The 22,718-nt window shown below is 43.3% G+C and overlaps 3 protein-coding genes across 5 annotated transcripts; all 3 read left to right on the top strand.

The window, feature by feature from the left end:
• The first annotated feature begins 861 nt into the window (after window positions 1–861).
• On the top strand, window positions 862–6,483 carry LOC117147159 (actin-related protein 2). 2 transcript variants are annotated; one of them, XM_033313942.1, is made up of 7 exons: window positions 862–1,466; window positions 2,274–2,384; window positions 3,211–3,225; window positions 4,211–4,426; window positions 4,493–4,702; window positions 4,769–5,197; window positions 5,266–6,483. In XM_033313942.1, the coding sequence occupies exons 1-7, from the start codon at window positions 1,419–1,421 to the stop codon at window positions 5,434–5,436; spliced, it is 1,200 nt and encodes a 399-aa protein (XP_033169833.1). In that variant the 5' UTR covers window positions 862–1,418; the 3' UTR covers window positions 5,437–6,483. The 2 variants fall into 2 exon arrangements, with proteins under 2 accessions (XP_033169833.1, XP_033169834.1); XM_033313943.1 differs by lacking the exon at window positions 3,211–3,225.
• Window positions 6,484–7,179: 696 nt separating this feature from the next.
• Window positions 7,180–13,313, top strand: LOC117147412. Of its 2 annotated transcripts, none has more exons than XM_033314289.1 (6): window positions 7,180–7,380; window positions 7,448–7,874; window positions 7,933–8,183; window positions 8,250–8,843; window positions 8,904–9,703; window positions 9,799–9,893. In XM_033314289.1, the coding sequence occupies exons 1-6, from the start codon at window positions 7,294–7,296 to the stop codon at window positions 9,809–9,811; spliced, it is 2,172 nt and encodes a 723-aa protein (XP_033170180.1). In that variant the 5' UTR covers window positions 7,180–7,293; the 3' UTR covers window positions 9,812–9,893. The 2 variants fall into 2 exon arrangements, with proteins under 2 accessions (XP_033170180.1, XP_033170179.1); XM_033314288.1 differs by having other exon boundaries at window positions 7,182–7,380; window positions 8,904–9,711; window positions 9,799–13,313.
• A 395-nt stretch (window positions 13,314–13,708) lies between these two features.
• Window positions 13,709–15,655, top strand: LOC117147413 (sodium/bile acid cotransporter). Its single transcript, XM_033314290.1, has 2 exons — window positions 13,709–15,138; window positions 15,210–15,655. Exons 1-2 carry the CDS (start codon window positions 14,110–14,112, stop codon window positions 15,543–15,545), a joined length of 1,365 nt encoding a protein of 454 aa, XP_033170181.1. The 5' UTR covers window positions 13,709–14,109; the 3' UTR covers window positions 15,546–15,655.
• Window positions 15,656–22,718: the final 7,063 nt, after the last annotated feature.

Below are 22,718 nucleotides of genomic sequence, written 5' to 3'. Positions count from 1 at the left end.
AAAAAGCATTAAAACGTTCAATATAACACATAAAATACCCAGACAAAAGCAGAATCAAAAATGCGGGAACGAGACGGCTGCATGGTATATACATACATATATAAGACATTTCGCCTCTTAAAGCAATTATAAAGATAAAAAATGAGTAACGTTTATTATATTATTAAATTATACATACATATACATACTATATAAACGGAATAAAATAAATCAGCAACAAACTTTCCATTTTATGGCGTTCGATCATTTAACTTTCATTTGTTAACTTGGGAGCAGAATTGTCAACTTAACATTTTGGGCCATTTTTCTTTTTAGTTTAATAATTTCTGAAATCGAAATTCTGTGTTCGAAATAGTTGCTTAAATTGCAACTCTTCAAATACATGCAGTTATTCAATGATGGCGCCCAATTTTGAACATGTTTTCAGTTTTAAGCCAGGAACATTTTTCTAAGTATGAGAGTGAGCGAGAGGCAAGAGCGCAAACGAAAAATACCAGAAATCAATTTGAGTATTTTGGAGATTTCAGCAATAGCGGAATTACTTCTTCGAACAGCTGTGATTAGTTGTTAAATTGCCAAATCGTTAATACAATAATTTACTTAATAATGTCTTAATTGAATTGAAATTGTTTTATGTAAATCCTGTGCATGGTACATATATTACTAATACATTTGTATTTGTTTAAACTTTTTTTAATTGTTTATAGTGGCACACAGACTCGCAAACTTAATCTACAAATTTTGGTTTAACAACAATTTTAAAAGTGTGGGAAGTATTGTGCGATCTAGTATCTAAACGGTTCTGGTATTTATTTTCGGTGTTTTGTACGCTTCAGTCCAATGCCGATAGTATCGAATACGAATCTATTTTTATTCAACTCTGGGGAGTAACGAGGGAGTTTTCGTACAGCACAATAACTAAATTATGAGTATAAATTGTCGATAGCGGCAAACTGTTTTGGCCCAAAGTTAATTGCGTGTCCAAATTAAGAGTTAAATACCGAATAACCGCCAAACGAAGCGACGATAAACGCAAGCGATAGAGCGGCGAAGAGAGCAAGGTTCCCGCCCGCGTGTTGTGAGAGTGTGCGAGTGGAAGAGGAAAGTGTATGATTAAGTCCAATCGCTCTCCGGCGGTCCAAATACAAAAAAACCGAAAAGGAATCAATTAACCGCAGTGCTCAATAAAAGGCCCAGGAAGTCAACGGGAAAGGCGATTGATGTGCAATATTTTGTTTGGTTTCATCGAGCAGAGCCGCTGCAAGCTGTGATTTCAAACCGAATCACAACCAACACCCAAAAAGGCAACCTGGTCGCGTCATCAGTGGAAGTGGAAAGGCAGTTGCCGCAGCAGAGGCAGAAGCAACGGGAGTAGCAGAAGCAGTGGTTTTCCAGATCCGGTTTTGAGTCCTTCAAGCATGGACAGCAAGGGTCGCAATGTTATCGTCTGTGATAACGGCACTGGGGTAAGATAACGGGAAAGTCACCACCCGCACCGCCCACATCACCCAGAAGCGGAGAAAACAGAGCACACACACCCACACCATCACCATCGACTGGTGTGTGACACACATTTCGAGTGTTGTTGGCTGCGCTTCTTTCGTTTTCTTCTTCTTGTGGTCTAAGCAGCGCTTCTGCTGCTGCTAAATCCACTGCTTGCCGGCAAGCGGGCGTTGACGTCGCGGTTAGTCAAGCAGTTGCAGCAGTTGCAATTACGCGATTGCCTCTTCCTCTCCTTCATATTCCGCTTCCCCGCTCTTCTTCTAGCTCTCCGCTTGACTAATCAGTGGATTACTCACGATTCCAGCGTTACTCAGTATCTCCCACACCTACATATTTTTCGAAAAGAGCGACACTGGCACACACCAACACTTCCATAAAATTTCCGACATTCAGTTCTTATCGCAGGCCCAGAATTTTTGTATTGTGATAACGGCCCGATTTCGATAAGCGTTCGATAAACCACAACAGTAAAAGCGCAAGCAAATGCTGCACCGAGAAAAATTATATAGCTGGTCTGAAAACCAAATAATCAAAAATAATTATTTATTATTATGTTCAACTTTTAAGTACCTGTTGATACAGAAGCATTTCAAATTATTACGTGTTTTGGGCTTAGCTCTCAGTTTTCTTATACATTAAAGTTAAAGTTAGATATCCTTATCTTTGTGCACAAATTTAAGAAATTGTCTGCTATCATATTATTTTAATACTTTTCCATATACACAATAATATATATGTATGTATTTATGGTATCTCCATTTATTTTTCAGTTCGTTAAGTGCGGATATGCCGGCAGCAATTTTCCCACCCACATTTTTCCCTCGATGGTGGGGCGACCCATGATTCGGGCGGTCAACAAAATCGGCGACATCGAAGTCAAGGTATGGTCCATCGTACTTACCAATTAAAGTATTTCAAATTAATAAACAACATGATGAGATAGTATAACCATATACACTACACAAATTCAATTGTGCACAGGCCATCAAATACACGAATATCCATATATTATATCATATTTTTTTCGATGTAACTACTCCATGACTAGTTAAACGGCAAGAAATACATTTAGCGCATAGAAGTTCACTATCCACCAAATTACCCACCATATTTTTTCACCCCCAACCCATCTGATTTTGGAGTGGAATTGCTCTATTTTCTATTCTGTCTATTAGTGTCGCATATCTACTTACTTCTATATAATTTGTTTTCGATCTACCCCATTCGCATATCGTTTCATTTACCATCTTGATTTCATCTCTTCTGGGGGTCACTTATCCCAACATTGCATTTTTGCTTGAGTTGCATTCGGTCTCGGTGTGTGGGCCCTCATAGTATTATACACATGCATACTATATATATATATATTATGGTGAATATATCATGCTAAAAGTTGGTCCGTGGATATCTGATTCTAACCCAGGTTTAGGCATAGCTCAGAGAACTGTGGATATGGAGGCTGAACCCCGCGGACATTAAGCTTTTTTTAATGCATCACTTGATTTCGATATATAGATCTTACTTAGAAGTTCTTTAGTTTAGACAGAAGAAACATCAAAATCATTAAGAACACATCTTGAATAGCAACAAAAACGATACAGAAAATAAATAATCTTAAAATTGTAATCTTTCTGTTCTTTTTTAATATTCTTATACATTTTTCTGTTCTTTTTTTCACATATATTTTTAAAAACAAATATTTTGCAGGATTTACATGTCGATGTAAGTCAAGTTTGTATAGTTAAAAAAAAAACAACAAAAAACCAAACTCCAAACTACCACTAAGAAATCTAATCACCAAGTAAACATCAAATAATAAAAATTTGTATACGATTGACACAATACGAAAATACCAAAAACCAAAACAACACACGCTTGACAAAATATTGCGAAATTTTCCTGAAGTTCAAGCTGCGCACTTAGGATTTAATTAATTAATTAACTTAACTGTTAACTGTTCACATTTTTCACTAGTTGTTTGCCTTGAATATTTTCCCAACTATATTCCGGCCCCGTCCAACTATCTTGTTGCTTCCTTTTGGCCATCATCTATAATTGTACTCCATCCACAAAAAAAAAAAAACGAAAAAAAAAAAATAAGAACAAATCTATTAATTCTCATATCGGATAAATCTGAGGCGTGTTTAAAACCGAATTCCAATCGAATCTGTTCAATTTAACGACAAATTTACGTAAATATAATTTTTGTTATTTAACTTTTACTCCTATGTTTTTATACCATTTGTTTCCAAGCTTACACCCTTTGGTTTTTTGTACATATCTTCAGGCAACCAAATTCGGTTGCTGATCGTTTTAATTGTGATTTGCTGATTTGAAATTGTTAGGTTCTCGTCTGCATGATATCCTGTGTCTGCTTAGCCCTATTTTAATCCCTAGTTTGTTTAGCATGTCCCTGTGTTTGCCAGAGTTTCGGAATGGCAAGTCCTTTTCCGGAACTACTCACTCACTGCTGCCTCTTGTTAATCGTTGATTGTTTAGACGAGTTTGGTTGCATTCTTTTAGTGTGCTCGCTGTGATTGTGCCTTCCACCTGTGTATGTCTCCCATACTAATGACTAACCATCCCAGCCTCTAAGCAAATACCCAACCAACCAACCAAACAGTCCAAACCTATCCGAATCCTAATCGCTACCCATTGAGAAAGCTACGGACACTAACGCTGCGTCCTCTGACGAACGAATTTACAGGATCTGATGGTCGGCGATGAGGCCTCACAGCTGCGATCCCTGCTGGAGGTCTCCTATCCGATGGAGAACGGTGTGGTGCGCAACTGGGACGACATGTGCCACGTGTGGGACTACACGTTCGGTCCCAAAAAGATGGACATCGATCCGACGAACACAAAAATCCTGCTGACCGAGCCGCCCATGAATCCCACAAAGAATCGCGAGAAGATGATTGAGGTGAGCCATACCATATGTTAAAACCCCACTTCAAACTAACGTGGTTTGTTGTGTTTATGTTCACAGGTCATGTTCGAGAAATACGGCTTCGATTCGGCGTACATTGCCATCCAGGCCGTGCTGACGCTATATGCCCAGGGTCTGATCTCCGGCGTGGTGATCGATTCGGGCGATGGTGTGACGCATATTTGTCCCGTCTACGAGGAGTTCGCCCTGCCCCATCTGACGCGACGACTGGACATTGCCGGTCGCGACATCACTCGCTATTTGATAAAGGTTGCTTTGCCTCACAATTACATTATGCCAAACTGTTATAATTTCGCATCTTTCCATGATCATTAGTTATTGTTACTACGTGGCTACGCTTTCAATCATTCCGCCGACTTCGAAACGGTCCGCATAATGAAGGAGAAGCTCTGCTACATTGGCTACGACATCGAGATGGAGCAGCGATTGGCCCTGGAGACGACGGTGCTGGTGGAATCGTACACGCTGCCCGACGGTCGTGTTATCAAGGTCGGCGGCGAGAGATTCGAGGCGCCAGAGGCTCTGTTCCAGCCGCATTTAATCAACGTCGAGGGACCGGGCATTGCGGAACTGGCCTTCAACACCATCCAGGCGGCAGACATCGACATACGGCCCGAACTCTACAAGCACATAGTCCTGTCCGGCGGCTCCACCATGTATCCGGGTCTGCCCAGTCGGCTGGAGCGTGAGATCAAACAGCTGTACCTGGAGCGGGTACTCAAGAACGATACGGAAAAGCTGGCGGTAAGTTGCCAAGTTAAAGCTAAACAATCCACATCGTGTGTAACAAAATGAACGGGCTTACTTTGCAGAAATTCAAAATACGCATTGAGGATCCACCGCGACGCAAGGATATGGTCTTCATCGGCGGGGCTGTTCTGGCGGAGGTGACAAAGGATCGCGACGGCTTCTGGATGTCCAAGCAGGAGTACCAGGAACAGGGCCTCAAAGTATTGCAGAAGCTGCAAAAGATCAGTCACTAGAGGCGGAGTCAGATGCGAAGTCAGTGTGTGTGTGTGTGCGGACCGCGAGAAATAGGATAAAAAAGTGATAGATTTCTTTTCTCTATTTTCTATAAGTTTAAACCTTTCCGATTCACGTGATATATCCGTCTATATGTGTTTTTTTTGTGTGTGTGCCTGTGCGAGTGGGCGTGTCTGTTGAGCAGGATTGGTCCACTTGCCCTTAGATTATCAATAAACGCAGACATGCCGTCACTGGTCGTTACCCCCGTACAATATTATGTAATATTTCTTTGAGCGCGAAAAGTGTAATTCGATAGTCGCCTAATTTGTGTAACCTTGCGTTAGTGTGTTTAATTGTTTATAATTACGTCTAAAATCCCCAAACCCCAAACCCCTTTTCTTAAATGAATGCATATATATAACTATATATATAACTATATACATTTACATATATAAATTCAAAGTGCGGCGATATTTTTGTAAACGCAAAATGTTTCATTTCCAGCGAGTATTTCACATTAAGTATTAACTAGGCCAAGTCTGCTAGTAGCAGCAACTAAAGTCGTGTGTGTTTAAGACAGAGAGAGAGAGAGAGAGAGAGACGGAAATATTACGAGGAAGTTGCATAGCACAGAAGGAGAGAGCGCGAGTTCGGTCGTTAACTAAATACACTGATTGATTCGATCCCGTCTACTCCCGACACTCGACCTTAAACTAAGCATTTCTGGCTTGTCTCCAACTAGATAAAGATGAAGTTACCGATAACGATACAGATGATAATCGAAGTCACAAGATTACGCATTTACGTTGCCCCATATAATCGAAAGTACCATCAGCCGAAGTGTTAAATTTGATTTAATTTCCTCACCTGCCTTTTCTAGTTAGTTGCAATTTGATGATTGTTGGGTCGCAACTATCGGCATATGAATAGTATATACATATATGTGTGATCCATATACATATATCCCGTATATGTAAAATGAATGTGGAATGCCAATTATCTAAGTGAATGCAATAAACGTAATTATGTATGATGTGTACTGTATACTGTAGTCTAAAGCTAAATCGCATACGACTTTTTTATGGTTTTTTTTTTACCAAATTTAAACAATACAAAAATCACAACATGAGAGCATGCTATAGTCGAGTTCGCCGACTATCAGATATCCGAAAAGAGTTGTTTGGCAAATCGATAGAAATTTAAGAGACTAATAAAAATATGAAAAAATATCAAAACTTGTTTTTTAAAGGGAGGTAACATTGGTCAACAAACTCTAGAATCTCAACCTTCTAGCTTTAATAGTTCTTGAGATCTCGACTCGGCTATTGATCCTGATCAAGAATATATATACTTTATATGGTAGAAAACGCTTCCTTCTACTTGTTACATACAGTATGCCAAGAAACTGTTTACACACTGTGTAATCAGTTGAATCAAGAAACTGTTTACACACTGTGTAATCAGTTGAATATTTCACAGTGTGTAAACAGTTTCTTGACACCCTTCTAGTCTACGAGTAACGGGCATAATAATTTCTTAACTCGATTACATTCACAAGGGACACATATTTCAGTATTATTTTGTAATCTTGTTTCATTCGAATAAATTGTTAAATTACTTTTGCCTGCATAATAAAATTTAAGTTGGCAACAATGGCCTTAGCGAATGCACCTTCCATATTCAGCAAATACACCAAGCCTTGCAGTTTAGCGAGTGTATAAACCTTGTGCAGACAGCGTTGCCACTTTCGATTAACATCGACTTACAGTAATCGTGTTCAGCTGTTCAACTTGCAAGCTAAATTGAAATAAATCAAAGCGGCAAAAAAAATTCATCGACTTGCCGCAACATTGCCATGAATTAAATGCTGCAAAATGGATATTATATTTTCCCAGGATGTGCACGATGAACAGAAGTTCCTCGATTGCGCGAAGAAACTGAAGTACAACGAGTTTTTGGCGGTAAGGACATGCTTTGTACATAAATCCTTATATACACGTTTTAATGGCTTAAATCTTGGTTTTATAGAAAATGTTTGTATTATACAATAAGCCCAGCGATGGGGATGTGTTTGAGCTAACGGGCGATGACCGGTTGACACAGTTACTCTACGGATGGGGGGTTTGCCACCTGCCTATCAGGGATTCCGAGTCCCTAAAGGATCCACAGCTGTGTCACATGGTCAGGGTTTTGCTCTACCACTCGCTGCTGATGTGGTTTAGCGAAGAGTGGAAGACCTGCTCCGAAATCCGCAAGCAGCTTTTGCTAATCACCCTCAGCAAGGCAGTGCCGGCATTCCGCCAGATTGGTGACCTGGCCAATATCAACTGGTCGTACGTTCTGCAGCTCCAAACGCAGCCCTGGAGCCTGCCCTACCTGGAGCAGCTTTTCCTTAACCTGAACCTGAACAAACATCACGCCGTCGAATACACAGTTCAAGAGGCATCAGAAGAAGGTAAGCCATTACTAAGGATTACCCTCAAGGATTCATCTAATCATTGCCAATTTCTTAGACGTTGCTTTCCTCATGCAGGAAGGGGTATCCCTGGCCCTGCTGCGACTAATCCAGCTCTTCAACGCCGGCAACTTTGAGGCTGTGAAACAGCTGGCGCTTCGGATGCTGGCTGCTTGGCTGAAAATCCACCATAATGCCCCATTTGTGTCCTTTGAAGGGGATGAAGACACAATTACACTAATCGGTCATCTATGCCTCTTGGCTGCCTTTGTTAGAGATGATAAGCAAGGCTATGTGATTGATAATTTGGTAAGGAAAACATCCATCATGTAACTAACATATCAAACTAAATGTCATCATAAAACCACCGCGTAGATTTTCAACATAAGGTTCTATGTCCAGATCCTGAGCGGATTACTGCTCCCATCAGAAATTACCTGTACGCCCGCTCGGCTTATTGCCCAGGTTTGCGTGCGTCTTCGACTCGGAAGGAATGGGTTTTTTGAGAAAATTGGATTTAGGAAATTCAAACTCAGTCTGACCACTTCATTTGCCATCATACTGGATGCCTACTCCAGCTATGTGCTGGGGAATCTCTTGCTGGATCTTCAGCTGCTTAACGAGGACGATTTTCTGGAGCACCTGCCACAGTACAAAAAGCTAATGGATCGCTATGTAGAGGAGCGGGAGAGCAGCGAGCGCTTCCTTCTAAACGAGCTCAAGAAGATGGAACAACAGCGAAACAGCTCCACTAAACCACATGTAGTAGACCTAAATCTTAACTACCAGCAGCAGATATGCAAGGGAAACCGAGTCATCAACATCAACAACTGCAATGACTCTGGTGACGACGAAGAGATTCAGCCTCGGGTGGGCGAAGAACAAGAAGAACAAACAGATCCAGTTTTTCAAAATGTACCAAACGATGAGGAAGTTTTGAGCTATGTGTACAAACTGCTGGCAGAACGGGTAAGTGATGAGAACTAACAAAAGCAACACCTTTACTAAACACAGCCCTTTTTTATTAAGGATTTTTCCGGCTGGAGGTTTGCTAAGATTGCCCTGCTGCTGAAAATCATTGGGCAACAAATAAATGCAATAGAAAAATGGAGATATCATTCCGGATTAACCGTTGATTTTATGCTTGATTTGGAGCAAAAGATGTCTGCAAGCTATGCTGACCTAGCCAAATTGTTCTCCGACCATGGGTTTATGGAGGCAGAATTCTGGCTGACTGCTTTCTATCTCCACCCCACATCATCAAATTATAACGAAGTGAAGCGCTGTTCGTCGGCCATGAAAAATCGACAGGAGGAGGGCGGGCTCCCTGCTCCAGCGCCTAGCAACGTCAAGTACGAATTGCTGAGCTCCACCATCGACGTGCACCAGATTATGGCCATAACAAACCATGAAGATCCAGTGTCCGACTACGATCCAATAAAAGAGTCGCTGAAGGCGTTGCGTCTTCCCAGCCACATGACCAAGGACCTTCTGAACGTGATCTTCCAACCGCGAAATAAACAATACTCATGGGCTCTCGATTGGCACACGCTACACGAGCGTTGCAATGCCCTACTCAAAAGCCGGGACCTGAAGAGAAAATTTGTGTCTCTTAACATGGCCGAGTCATGCGACGACTTGAAGTATCTCCAGATCGACTATGCCAGGTACAGGAATCGACCACAGTTGGACTATGGCACCATAGAAGAGGGCTACGAAAATGCGACCAATCTCTCGAATGAAGAGGGAGAAGCTGAACCAACGCCAGCAGTGGATGATAAAGCAGAGAAGGCCAAGGAGCAGAAAAAGCGGCGACAAAGCAAATTTTGGTATGAAGGTTAGCAACGACATTTTTTTTCTTTGAGCAACTTTTATAAATGATTAGCTTCAGTTAAACTAATGATTTAAATTTAAAATCCCTCAGTTTCGGAAGATGAGGAAGAGGCTGCCTCAATTGATTCCGAACCCTGCTACTCAGGAAATGGACGCCGGACTGGGATGAGAGCTGCAGCCATTGCAGCCAAAGCCAAATTGTCTGAAATGAGAGAGACATCGAATAAGCACTTTGTTGCACAGCGGGTCGTCAAGGAGCAGCCAAAAATCAGAGTCCAGCCTAAAAAACAAAAAATAGAAATGTTTTCGGAAGACGAGGAGGAGGCTGCCTCAAGTGCTTCGAAGCCCTGCTACTCAGGAAATGGCCGCCGGACTGGGATTAGAGCCGCAGCCATTGCAGCCAAAGCCAAATTGTTTCAAATGTCCTCTTCAGAGACATCGAAAAAGCACTTTGTTACACAGCCCGTCGCCAAGGAGCAGCCAAAAATCGCAGTCCAGCCTAAAAAACAAAAATCAGTATTGTTTTCAGAAGACGAGGATAAGTCTTCTTCCACCGATACGGAGCACTACACCCGAAATGGCCGCCTGACTCGGATTAGAGCCGCAGCCACTGCAACCAAAGGCAATTTGCCTGAAATGGATCGACAAGTGCGCGGTGGTCGACGATCGATCTCTCTAGAGACATCGGATAAGCATTCTGAGACACAGCCCGTCGTCGAGGAGGAGCCAAAAATCGCAGTACAGCCGCAAAATCCACGAAAGCGTACGTTTGCCGAGCTGATAGAGTCACGACCCAAGTTTACCAATGTAACTGAAGGTTTTAAGCCGATCCCCGACATATGGAATTTCAACAAGGACGAGCTGCAGAATGTGGTTAGCGGGCCCAACGACATGGTAGAGTGCAGCTCGATCATGGCCAAAATGAAGCTATTGAAGAACCTCAAAATGGCGAAAGCTGCAAAAGCAGCCGGGCAGCCATGTCCACAGCTGGTTCGCACAGGATCAGAAACTGAAAGCGTAAACTCCGAAACTTCCACGGTGGCTATACACGACATCAACGCGGAGGGGACCAGTGTAGGTTCCTCCGGTGAAGGTAAAGAGCAAACACCTTCGCCGACCGCGAACTCTGATTTAAGCACGGACCCGGAAGTGTTGAAGCCCACCAATGAGACTGAGGCGCATATGATCAATGGCGCCCTAAAAACTACAAACGTGCCACAGAAGACTCTGGACTTACAGTTCTTGTCCAAGAAGCCCATAAAAACTGTATAACAGACCCAGGAGCCCCCGGGAGATGTCATAGAAACTAGTGATCTCAAACAGGTCCCCCCAAATAGCCTGTTCGAAGTAGATGGACTGGAAGGAAGACAGGCGGACCGAGAGCCAAAAAAACCGAACAAACGGAACAGGATCTACCAAATACTAGACAACAGAAAGATAAGCTCCATATGCAACGCCTTTTTTTTTTTTGTTATTTCTTTATTTACATATATACCATAACTATGTAACAATTTATTATTTAGCCTCAGTGTTAGTTGAGATGTGAAACCGGATAATGGAACCCGGATCGCGCGGTACTGCCGCAAGACCCGCAGGGTCTTCATGACGGACACAACCTCCCATGTTCTCGGAGTGTCCAGCATTAGGGCTACCAAATACTCGGAATCCCACGATCTTGGTGCTTTCCGGAAGAGCGAACTGTAGAGCCATGTGAGACTCTGGTCGTGAAACCGAACTCTCTGGAGCCCGATGTCGATTCGAGGACGAGCACCCAATGGCTGACTTGCATCAAGTAACCTGGGACCTGAAAACCAAGTAACCGTGTTGGTGACCATGGAGATCGCGTCCAGCGTCGACAATTCCTCCGGAATCCATACTGGTTTGTAGAAAGTCCCCTTGCAGCCGCTATTGCTTCGTCGTTGCCCAGCAGGCAGGTGGGTCTGTACAAGAAGGGTTCAGCCGGGGGCTTGGCCGGGAGTTTCCAGCGCTTCCCTCGCTTAAAGATTTGTTGAACAAATCAGCGTTGTCCTTCGAATGCCTGTACAACAGCAGCTGGTTGCCTTGTTTGGGATCCGAACGGATCCTGGTGCCCTTCTGGTTTTGAGGCTTCTCGCAGCCGCCAGAATCTTGGGCTACGTGACCGACCGTAGTTCTCCGCTTGTCTTTATCTGCCAAGTGGGAATGGCCTCCTCCACCCTCGCTGCCATTTTATCCGCTGCTGCGTTCGCACAGTCCGCCTCGTCGACCGTCAGGTAGTGGAGAGAGCCGTCGAACTCCTCTAGTCTCATGGTGTCCTGTCGGTAGGCCTCAGGTGGCTGCGTGGCCCTGCTGTCGAGTGGTCTTGTGCCGATTTCGACCTGGATCTCGACCTCGTAATCACTGTCTGTGTACACCTCCTTGATACCCCAACGGGAGAGGCGTGTCAGTGTTCTGTGAGGTTGATAATTATTCCTGTGCCGGTATGCTGATTGTCCTCGCTGAGGAGGGCCTCTGAGAGTTGAGCGTCCTCGAATATCGCAGCTGAGGTCGTCCATGATGCGCCTTAAATGCATCAAGGGGAAGGTTCGATGTCAGGTAAGAGCTGTAGATCCAGAGCTTGCCTACCTTTCCGCGGACAAATCCGTTGGCTGTCATGACCTCGACAATCTGCGTTGCTACCTCCCTGCATATGGTTGCTTTGCTTGTTCGGTCTGAAACCCACTTGTCTTAAGATTCAAATTAAGTTGAATCAGTTGCACGAAGACGGTTTCTGGCGAAGACCTCGGCAGCCGGAGGGTTGATGCTTCGTGTTCTTCTTGTCGGATGCGCCGCAGAGGTATCAACTTTCCCCTATCCCGTTCAGTTCCGTGGTGGATCCAGGAACTTTCTTGACAAAAAAAATAAAAAAAAAAATACTGAATGGAAAATCCTTAAAATAAATATAAATACAACAAACATATTAGAAGAGTTTAAAAAGCCCAACGCGATGTATCGAAGTGCAATTAAAGAAACTGTGATATCCCAACTTCCCACATTCCTCTAGATTATAAAGTTAGCCTAGTCTTTCCTATATTAAAGATTAGAGATTACTCTCTCTAAAGCGCCACCGCTCTATAATATCATTGGACTTTTCCAACACCTTTCTATTTCTAATCAGCTAAAATTCGCTTACTGCTATTATCTCCCTCCCAAAACAAATTAAGTTTCATCGCTTACGCCGACTTTTTTACATTTATTAATTGCGCACAAGAGAACTAAAAACCCCTGAACTAACCGTTCCTCCCTCTTTAACAATATAAATCAATGGTGCACTTTCTCAGGTGTCTCACTTTCAATAGACAAATACAAATAAATACAAAAACAAACCAAGAGAGAATGCTTTAGTCGAGTTACCCGACTATAAAATACCCGTTACTTAGCTAGTGGCAATGTGAAAAAGAAATTTCATCATTTTTCTGTGATATCGATAGATAATGGGTAAGTTGTGTAATACTAATAGGTGGATTTTTTCAGAAGTGTGGCCGTCGCAGTTTTGGGCGTTTTGTGGGCGTTAAAGTGTGAGTGTCAATTCTTTTTTTTTTGGCAAAACGTTAAAAAATTTACAACACTAATAAACATATGAAAATATATCAAAGCATTTTTCATTGGGTCTGGCAAGATGGGTCTGGAATACGTTGGTTACAACACTGGTGTTACATACTTTTCAACGATCTAGTCTACCCTTTTACTCTGCGAGTAATGGGTATTATAGAAACAGAAACAAACCCACCCAATCTTGAGTGTTTTATTACCGGGTGACTTCGAAGTTCCCACAGCCAGCCGAGCAATTTATTGCCCCCGATCAAAACGTTATTTTAACAATGTTCTTTGTGGCCGTAATCAGTAGCAAATTGTTTAGAGCTCATCTAAACAAAGTGCAATATAATGCAAAGCGAAAAAACAACAAACAAAGGAAATCCCAAGAAAACTTAAACGAGCGGGTAGCGGATTTGTACAGTTAGAGGTTCTAAAAAATAAACAGTTTATGATAAATTTGAATTGATAATTAATGTTTCGGCATTTTTATAGATTTTATTTGTTTACTATTTCTGCTCCTTTTGTTTTGTTTTGACCCATTTTTGGTTGACCCATTGTTCGACTTTCCTGTAGATACGCTAAGTTAATATGCTTATCATCGCCCACAACGACGATAAGATGCACTCAATGGAATTAGAAATTCCCTCGAAGACCTTTACATTTACAAACCAACCTGATTTATTAATATTGTTATTCACACCTCCGGTTCGCACCTGAGCCCGTCCGATAAGAGCAAATCGAACCGTCTGCTCGATGGCCAGATAAAGCCTCTTTGTGATCCACGACCCACTCCAGCACTCGGATTCGTTGGAGTGGTCAGAGTGGTCAGTTGGTGTAACGACGCAGCATGGGCAATGCGAAACCAAATATCGGACGGCAGTTTGTGGCGTTGGGAGTGCTGATGATTCTGGGACTCCAAGGAGTCCGATCTGAGTATGGCGACCTGGTTGGCGGTTGGCTGGTGGATTATGATCGAGACGAGCTCAATTTTTTTGAGGATTCCATTTGGCGCGTTGATTTGCACATATACAATGTGTTACCCAAGGACTCTGCGCTGGACTACTACTTTGTGGTGTACTCCAAGGATGATCGGAGGGCGTCGTCGCCACCGCTGGAGATAAAGAAGGAGGATTTCGATCTGTTGGGCAGCTGGCGGGGAGCGCTATATGTGACTGGAGTTCGATTTGGATACAGTTCGCTGGAGGTGGAACTGAAGTCCGGCGCGGTGACGGAGACATATCCAAATCCCCTGCCAATTACAGTGCTCCGAACACAAGTGGTGGACGAACGCATCACCACCTATGTGTCCGCCGCCTTGGCTCTGCTGATGTTCCTCAATCTCGGAACAGTGTTGGATATGCAGCGCCTGGCGGGCATCATCTGCCGACCGGTGGGGCCTGTGGTGGGTGTGGTCAGTCGATATGTGCTGATGCCCGCCTTGGGATTCGGACTGGGTCGTGCTCTTTGGCCAGGCAGTTGGCCACTCCAGCTGGCCCTCTTCTATACGGCACTGGCGCCCAGTGGCGGATTGGCCAATGTGTGCGCCGTCTTCCTCAAGGGAAATATCAATCTTTCTGTGGCCACCACCACGATCAATAGCCTGCTGGCCCTCGCCTTGCTGCCCATTTGGATACTGGTTCTGGGCCGGATGCTCTACGAGGACGAAGAGCTAACAGTGCCGTTTGGTCAGCTTTCCGGAGGAGCTGCTGCCCTGGTGACCTGTCTGGCCATCGGCGTGCTGCTGCGACTCTGCGTCCCGCGGACCACCAGGTTCATCTTCCGCTTCCTGAAGCCGCTGTCCGTCGTACTCAGTGTGTGCCTCGTGGGCTTGACGGTGGGTCTCAACGCGTTCGTCTTCTACGAGTTCACCTGGCAGGTGAGTACGATTCCCCATTTGCATATGCAGTTAAAATTGGCAACAACTAATTTTGACCTATTTGCGTATAGATTCTAGTGGCTGCCATATGTCTGCCCCTCGCCGGCTACCTATCCACTTATCTGCTGTCCAAGATCCTCTGCCGCTCGTCCACCGACGCACTTACTTTGTCCATCGAGGCCAGCGTGCTGAACATGACCATGCCCATTGTGCTGCTGCAGTCCAGTCAACTGCAGCAGCCGCAGCTGGATCTCGTCCTGGTCGTGCCCATTGCCTCCTCGCTGATCTCCCTCGTCCTGGTCGTCCTGTTCTATGGCATTCGGCGATGCCTGGGCTGCAATAGACAGCAGGATGCGGATGGCTTTGATCACAAGAAGCTGTTGGCAGAGCAGGAGGGTGATGTCTAGCTTGATTTCTCAAAAATTTAGTAACACATTTCTTTTTTTTCCTAGTAAGTAAATGTTATAAAATCGTGAGTGGCTTAAGAAGCATTATTTTGTTATATATGATGTATTTGTGTGTATAGACTTTACGATTTAAGCTTTAGATTACAAATAAATTACACATTGCATATTGTGCAATTTTAAACGTAAAGATATAGATTGTTTCTCGTTTTTAAAAAAAGCATGCCAAATTGATTGGCATCACTTTTTTCTCTTCTGGGCAGCATTGGCCAATTGTTGAGCGCGGGAAAATCCAATTCGCTCGATTCTAATGTCTTTTTAATTCACGTGTGTGTGTGTGTGTGTGTGTTTACATGCAAATTTCGTTTTAGGCCAGCTCGTGGCAATAAAATAAAATAGTGTGTCAACGTCGGCCGTTGGTCACTGCGTATGTACGAGGAATTTGGAGCATTGGCCGCTGGACAAGCGCTCGGCGCCTGGGAACCCAGGAAGGCGCATGATGTCATCAGTTCGCCGCGATGCAGGGCTGCCAATTACGACACACGAACATGGCGCATATAGTACACTTAGTACCTCCATATATATATATTTACATATATGTATATATATTATATAATATATATATATTCGTATGAACACGTGCTTGTGTAGGGAAGAAGATATAAAAATAAGTGCTACCTTTGCCTGCACACGTGTGTGCGTGGTCAACTAACGGTTCACGCGCGGAACGCATTACCCAACCACCCACTCAACCACCAACCCACCAACCCACCAACCCACCAACCCACCAACCCACCAACCCACCAACCCACCAACCCACCAACCCACCAACCCACCAACCCACCAACCCACCAACCCACCAACCCACCAACCTACCAACCTACCGATCCCGCCCCAAATTGCCCCACCGACCTCGTTAGCCAGCCCTGACAATGTTTTTTTTCGGTTATAAATACATTTTTCAAAGGTGGTAAATGACATAACGTGCAACATACTTTAACAGGAAGCTAACTAACATTAACTGGGATAAAAAATGATATTGCAAGGGCTCGTCATTTATATGGGTTGGTGATATGATAACAAATATGATGATTCCCATTGGGCCTACTTTGAACTGAATAGAAGAGATCCTATGCTTACAGGCATACTGACTAAAATATTTATTTAAAATTTTAATAAGCACTTGGAAACTTAATTATGGGTCCTAAAAGAATGCCTTTTAAATTGGAAATACCTTTAAGTTTTATTGGGACCTATGTAACATTGTTCATTTGAATATCCAATATTATCTAAGTTCATTTAATATTTTTTTTTTATAAACGTTCCAATGCCCAAAAAAATTACGTATACGCAGTGCGTGCACCCTCGACTTTCTCTCTCTGGAGGCCCATTAAAAAAATGCCGGTGCTCAATTTTGAGACAGGGATTTCAGTGACTTTAGAGATTTCATTAGGCTGGGTTGGTCTGGAATGCGAGGGAAGAGATCTAGTAACTTACCCTATACGTCGACCTATCCCCATTTTTATGCCTATCCCCATTTTCATTCCCATCCATGGCCATCCATATCCCGAGCAGCATAATATGCGACTCCATTGACCGTTTTGGCCTGCTGCTGCGCATTGCAGTTAACCCCGAAAGGAACAATGCAGCAGCACACTGAAAGAATTTAGATATCTATCTAGGGCAAAAGAAAAAATTTTAGAATCTGAAAGAGCTAACAAATTAGACGCATATATTAACACATTTGAATTGAATTTGAGTGCACATAGGTCAATCGTAGGCACATCTTAAACAACATATATGTTGTCATAACCAGAAGTTGTTTAACCAAAATATTTGATAATTTTTCAAATAACTATGTACATGCTTTTAATTTGTTTTTCTCAGTGCAGCCATAGTGCTCCATTTTCGGGCCGTGCCAAGACAACTTTGAAAAGGAGTTGCAGCAGTCTTTCGATGAGGCAATTTCATTCCCGGCTGGTCTTTTGCCCCAATGCCAGTGCAACTGCACTTGAGCCCAGGCATGAGGGGGGTGAGGTGGGGCAACGTGGAAAGTGGGTGGTGCAAGTGGGCGAAATGTGGGGCTGCGAAGTAGCGGCCACAAGTCGAAGCAGAGCATTTGGTTTCGTTTCGTGACATTTGGATGATTTCTGCCTATTTCCTGGCCCAAACACACAGACCACCCAGCAAGCCCACCCACCACCCCATTCTTAACCCTCTGGCCGACTTTAATCGCGTGCTTGGCGCACATTTTAACGCTCGTCGTTTTCAGTTGACGGTTGCCACAGCAACACAACACGAACTGCAAATGCATTGCAAAAGAGCAGTGGGTGAATTCTGGGGGCTGATGTGTGGATTTGTGTGGATTCGGGTGGATCTGGGTAGCTCGAGTGGGTTGGCTTGCATCCAACCCATTTGCAACCGAGGAAGGTGCGTTGGCAAATCGCTTCTCGCTACTCGCTGCTCTTCATTTCCTGTCTCCATTTCAAGGCGCTGGAAAAAAATGGGCCGCACGGAAAATCAGCCAGGAAATTCACTTCGCCACTCAGATGCGTGGCACGAAATAAATAAATATACACGAAAAAAAAAAGCCAAAATAAAAGTGCGGCAGGCGAAAAAATTCAAGTCAATTATCCGCAGCACGTGTACTTAAATATTATGCGTAATTATGGCGCTCGAGATGGCGATGGCATAATTAGTCCTGTTACTTGTGTATTCGGTTATTATGGCCCTCAAAGTGCAAACAAGCGAATGGAATGAACGCACTTGATACCCCTTAGTAGTCAGGCGATACTGAGGCTATTTTCCAGTCTTTAGCAAATGGGAGAGTTAATCCTATATAATAATACTAAAGGTAATAGAGTTATAATGTAACTAATAATAATAGTTAAATAATAAATAAATACCAGCAATATATTTTGGCTTGCTTATAATGAAACTAAAAACATATATTTAAGATAAAAGCATATATGTACATATGATGATATTCATATTTTGATTTCTGATTTAAAACAGGGTGTAATTGGAACTGAAAGAACGCGTTTGCACAGCCAGGATGCTAAACATGCGCGTCTCATGAGCCAAAATTTATGCAAATTCGCTTCGTCCTTTCGGTTGTCCCCTAGTCCTTTTTAGTCCTGCCAATGGAGCACCACCCACCGACCACCGCCCACCGCCCACCGCCCACCGCCCACTGGCAAGTGCAAAGGAAACGCACAGTTGAATAATGTAAGGTTATGCTAATGTGCAGGTACGCACAGGTGTACATTACACATTCGCTGCATTTGCTTTGGCATTTATGGGGGTCGCCTGTCCACCGCTCCATGGCCACACCCTCATCCTAACACCCTCCTCTTGCCCATCCTCATGCCTGTTCGGATCCGCATTCTCGTCCTTGTCGTCATCCATCCACATGCTCATGCCACATCACCCCCCTTCCCCCCGTGGAAGTGGAAAGTGCAAGTGGAAAGTGTTTGCCATAACCGAGAGCGATTAAATTAAATATTCAATTTCCTTTAACCAGCCGGATACTCGTATATTCGAGATCGGCCAGCAGGGCAGAGCGTTTCCCATTCACGAGGAACACAAATCCAGCTTGAGGTATCACGTTCTATTCTATTTACCAGCTTAATTATTGTGTAGTTAAAAATTTTACGCCATGCATTATAGTTTAAATTAAAGATACGCACTTTATACGTGACTATGAAAAGTTATAGTTAAACCAATGCATAATACGCCAGATTAGATGGACAAAATGGATCTATAGATGCTTTAGATCTATTACCATATTAAGCTTGTCGTTTTCCTGATTTCTGTCCAGGAATATTCGGGGTTTTCCCCAAAAAGTTTAAATTAATGTGTGCAAATAGGTATTGTCTTAACTCGCTAAGCTCGTAATTAAACTCACAATCACTTGGCATTCAAGTTTGGAAATGAATATATCTTAATCCACCAAATATGAATGGTTATTAGTTGCCCAGTTTAGTTCATCTTATAGCTATATCTTAACTTTAGTGCCCAGTAGATAAATGGATATGCAGAAACGTATGCAGTATCATCAACAGGCGCCATCTATATCTGAATTGGAAAATTGATTAGCAAAGTAACTTTCCTTCCTGTTTTTTATTTCGTAAAAACAAAAGGTATGGGAAAGTTAGTTGCATTTGACAAGATGATGAACGACAGATATCGCCGCACTGCAACTCACACACTCCCCCCTCTGCCCCCTCCCTCCATCCATCCGTTCAACATTGAATCTATATATCTGTACAGATTTTACATAGATATACTATACATACCCATATGCATGGAGGTTCCTGTGGGAGCTGAGGTATTATATTTGGAGTAGATGGCTGAGTGGGGCGGATGGGGAAACGTAAACGTTGCCGCTGTCAAAATGTCGTCATTGTTCATTCATGAAATGTGCGCCTTTTTACATTTTACCCAACAACAGTAAGAGAAAGAGCTCAATACTTTGTTGCATATGCCACAAACAATATATATGTACATATAGAATTCTTTTTAAAGTGCTGCTATCGAACTAAGCAGTTTGGCTTAAAATTATAAGAATAAAATAATAAGAAGAATTACACAGATGAGGGCATTGAATATTCGGCACGATTAGTCAGTTAAATTTAGTTGCATTCTACTATTAATATTAAAATATATATATATATATATATTTCATATTTCACATATTTAACTTTAAATTTCTTATTGCATTTTTTCTCTGAGTGCAGCAACAACCGCAATGGCCGCAAAATGAAACGAAAGAAAAGGGAACCCAAGCGGAGGAGTGAGAAAGCAAGAAAGAGAGAGATGGGGGAGAAGGAGGGAGAGAGAGAGAGAAGCGTTCATAAGTGTGTGTGTGCGAGGACATGCGACTGTGTGGCACAACCACACACACATGCACACACACACACTGCGCCACACTCGCTGACATCATCCGCAACCACTCGTGGGGGCAGGATAATGGAGCAAGGAGCACGGAGCAAGGAGCAAGGAGCAGGGAGAAAGGGGGGCTAATATCTTGTGGGCGGGGCAGCTTGCTTGTTGGCGTAAATATTGTCATTTGTTGCGACATTGAAGTTATTGTTTGTCCGTTTGACGCTGTTCAAATTCCCTCAGCCACTCACACACACACACACACGCGCACTCATTTATTTATATGCACACACACATATGTATGTGTACATATATACACAGAAGTCCTTAAAGGACATTTGAATGTTTGCCTGCAATTAGGTAGATCAACTGGCAGGGGGGCGAACACCGATCGCCGGCACCTTGGGGCCCATTACCACTTCCGGCTAATTGGGGAGTGGGCCAAATGCCACGCCAGTGTTGAGCACGGCACAAAGAAAACAATTAACTATTTGCGGCATTTAGCCCATCTTGCCGCAATTGCCAGTCGACGGTTAACGGTGATGGAGCGAAAATAGAGCGGACTTAATTCCCACAAATTTTGGGGCAGTCCTGCAAATATGTTTGCCACAGAGGCTGTCATCACACAAATGCCCCAGCAATCGCATATTATTTTAAATGTTTTAAATATTGAAAATGTCTTGGTAACGAAAACAACTGGGTAGGAATTTTCATTGATTATATTTATACTCGTACAAAGAATTTGTTATAAAGAACTTTTACATTGAAATGATTATAAAATAACATTCTCTTTCCTTTCTATTGTTTACAAAACTTTTAATTTATATATTTTGCCTGGAAAGACAAATAAATGTGCACAATATGTGGAGAAAATACTAGTTGTTTTTTTGTATCCAAATCTTTTGTGTATGTATTGTATCTATTTCATTTTCCTGTTAACTTATGAGTAATTAATACATTTAAGTTGCTGGCAAGTTGTTTGAAGTATGTTTATGGCGAAATATTTTATATTTAAAGCCAAAAGGTTTCCTTCAAACATTTGCGGCCGTGCAACCGTGAATTTCGCTCTGAGCTCTAAGTGCAGCTGCACTTTCGAATGCCCCATGCTAAGCCACATGGTTTCCTCGTGAATTTGTTCTTGCCTCCTTCATCCTTCATCCTTCGCCCCTCCTGCTCCTTGTCTTTGCTTTGCCAGTCGGCTTGACGTATGCCACTTGCCACCCGCCCCGATTCCCAGTTCCGAGTTCCGAGTTCCCCAATCCCCAATCCCCGCCAGCCGCGGCCCGCTGTTATCCTGGCGTGTCCCTTTTGCAGCCTTTCTGGCCTGGGTTCTTCTCGGCTTCTTTGGGCTGTTCTTGGGCTGCTTTTGGGCCTGTCCCAATGACCGAGTGGCGGTATGTCGCGTCGCGTCGCGCCGCTCCGCCTCGCTCTCAGCCGCAGAAATTCCGAATCGGAATCCGAATTCGAGGCCCGACGACTACGAGATCCTGTAAGTGGAAAGTGGCACAGCGCCGAACGCCGCCGAGCGGTGACGAATGCCCATCGAGGCTGGCCGAAGGCGTGACGAATGCGCCACGAACCGATTGCCGAGCAAAACTGAACGAAAGTCGCACTCTGCGGACGCACACGCGCTGCGGCAGCTGACAGTTTCAGTAAACCACGGAGACGAACGGATTACGGGTAACGAAACAGCAGCGCCAGTGGCAGCAGCAGCCACAAAATTAAACCATAAAAAAGAAACAAGAAAACAGCAAACACCAAAAAAAAAAAAAAAAATGTAGAAAAAGCAGGAGCAAAAAAACTAAAAAACTCAAAGAGAAACATCATCCGAACATCAAACACAGAGCTATGAAAAGTCGCACAGGCGAGAAAACCACGAGCGCTGAGTTCCCTGTTCTAAAAAGCCATAAAGGAAAAAATAGAAAAAAGTTCACACACTTGCCATGCCATCCAGATATATACATATATATATTAAAATATATATATATATGTGCAATATATACAAATGCCTTGAGCTGTGCGCAGGCAGGCATTTCAGCGAGGAGCCAATTCCAAAGAAAGTTTTACATAAGTTCTCCTCCTCAAATCACATCACCACTTTTTTTGCATAGTTTTTTTTCCGTGAGTGTGACCCAAAAAACCAAAATAATCAAAGAGAAGCGAAAAGCAGCAAGAGGAAGAAGAATACGAGAAGCCAGCAGCCAGCCAGCAGGAAAGCACAAAAGTCCAAAAAATAAACTACTCATTTGGCTGCATTGGCGAAGTACAAAGAAAAGATACAAAGTGGCATAT

This window comes from Drosophila mauritiana, chromosome X (genome assembly GCF_004382145.1).
Source record: "Drosophila mauritiana strain mau12 chromosome X, ASM438214v1, whole genome shotgun sequence".
NCBI classification, from domain to species: domain Eukaryota; kingdom Metazoa; phylum Arthropoda; class Insecta; order Diptera; family Drosophilidae; genus Drosophila; species Drosophila mauritiana.
The sequence above is the reverse complement of the archived record's forward strand: the minus strand, read 5'-3'. Positions and strand labels throughout refer to the sequence as shown.

What these genes read in the sequence shown, in the direction of transcription:
- LOC117147159 (XM_033313942.1), top strand. Translation starts at nt 1,419, where the DNA reads ATGGACAGCAAGGGTCGCAATGTTATCGTCTGTGATAACGGCACTGGG. An exon ending in TCTGTGATAACGGCACTGGG is followed by an intron (nt 1,467 to 2,273) that starts GTAAGATAACGG and finishes TTTATTTTTCAG; the next exon opens with TTCGTTAAGTGCGGATATGC. An exon ending in ACGATACGGAAAAGCTGGCG is followed by an intron (nt 5,198 to 5,265) that starts GTAAGTTGCCAA and finishes CTTACTTTGCAG; the next exon opens with AAATTCAAAATACGCATTGA.
- LOC117147412 (XM_033314288.1), top strand. Translation starts at nt 7,294, where the DNA reads ATGGATATTATATTTTCCCAGGATGTGCACGATGAACAGAAGTTCCTC. An exon ending in AGTACAACGAGTTTTTGGCG is followed by an intron (nt 7,381 to 7,447) that starts GTAAGGACATGC and finishes TTGGTTTTATAG; the next exon opens with AAAATGTTTGTATTATACAA. An exon ending in AAGCAAATTTTGGTATGAAG is followed by an intron (nt 9,712 to 9,798) that starts GTTAGCAACGAC and finishes AAAATCCCTCAG; the next exon opens with TTTCGGAAGATGAGGAAGAG.
- LOC117147413 (XM_033314290.1), top strand. Translation starts at nt 14,110, where the DNA reads ATGGGCAATGCGAAACCAAATATCGGACGGCAGTTTGTGGCGTTGGGA. An exon ending in TCTACGAGTTCACCTGGCAG is followed by an intron (nt 15,139 to 15,209) that starts GTGAGTACGATT and finishes ATTTGCGTATAG; the next exon opens with ATTCTAGTGGCTGCCATATG.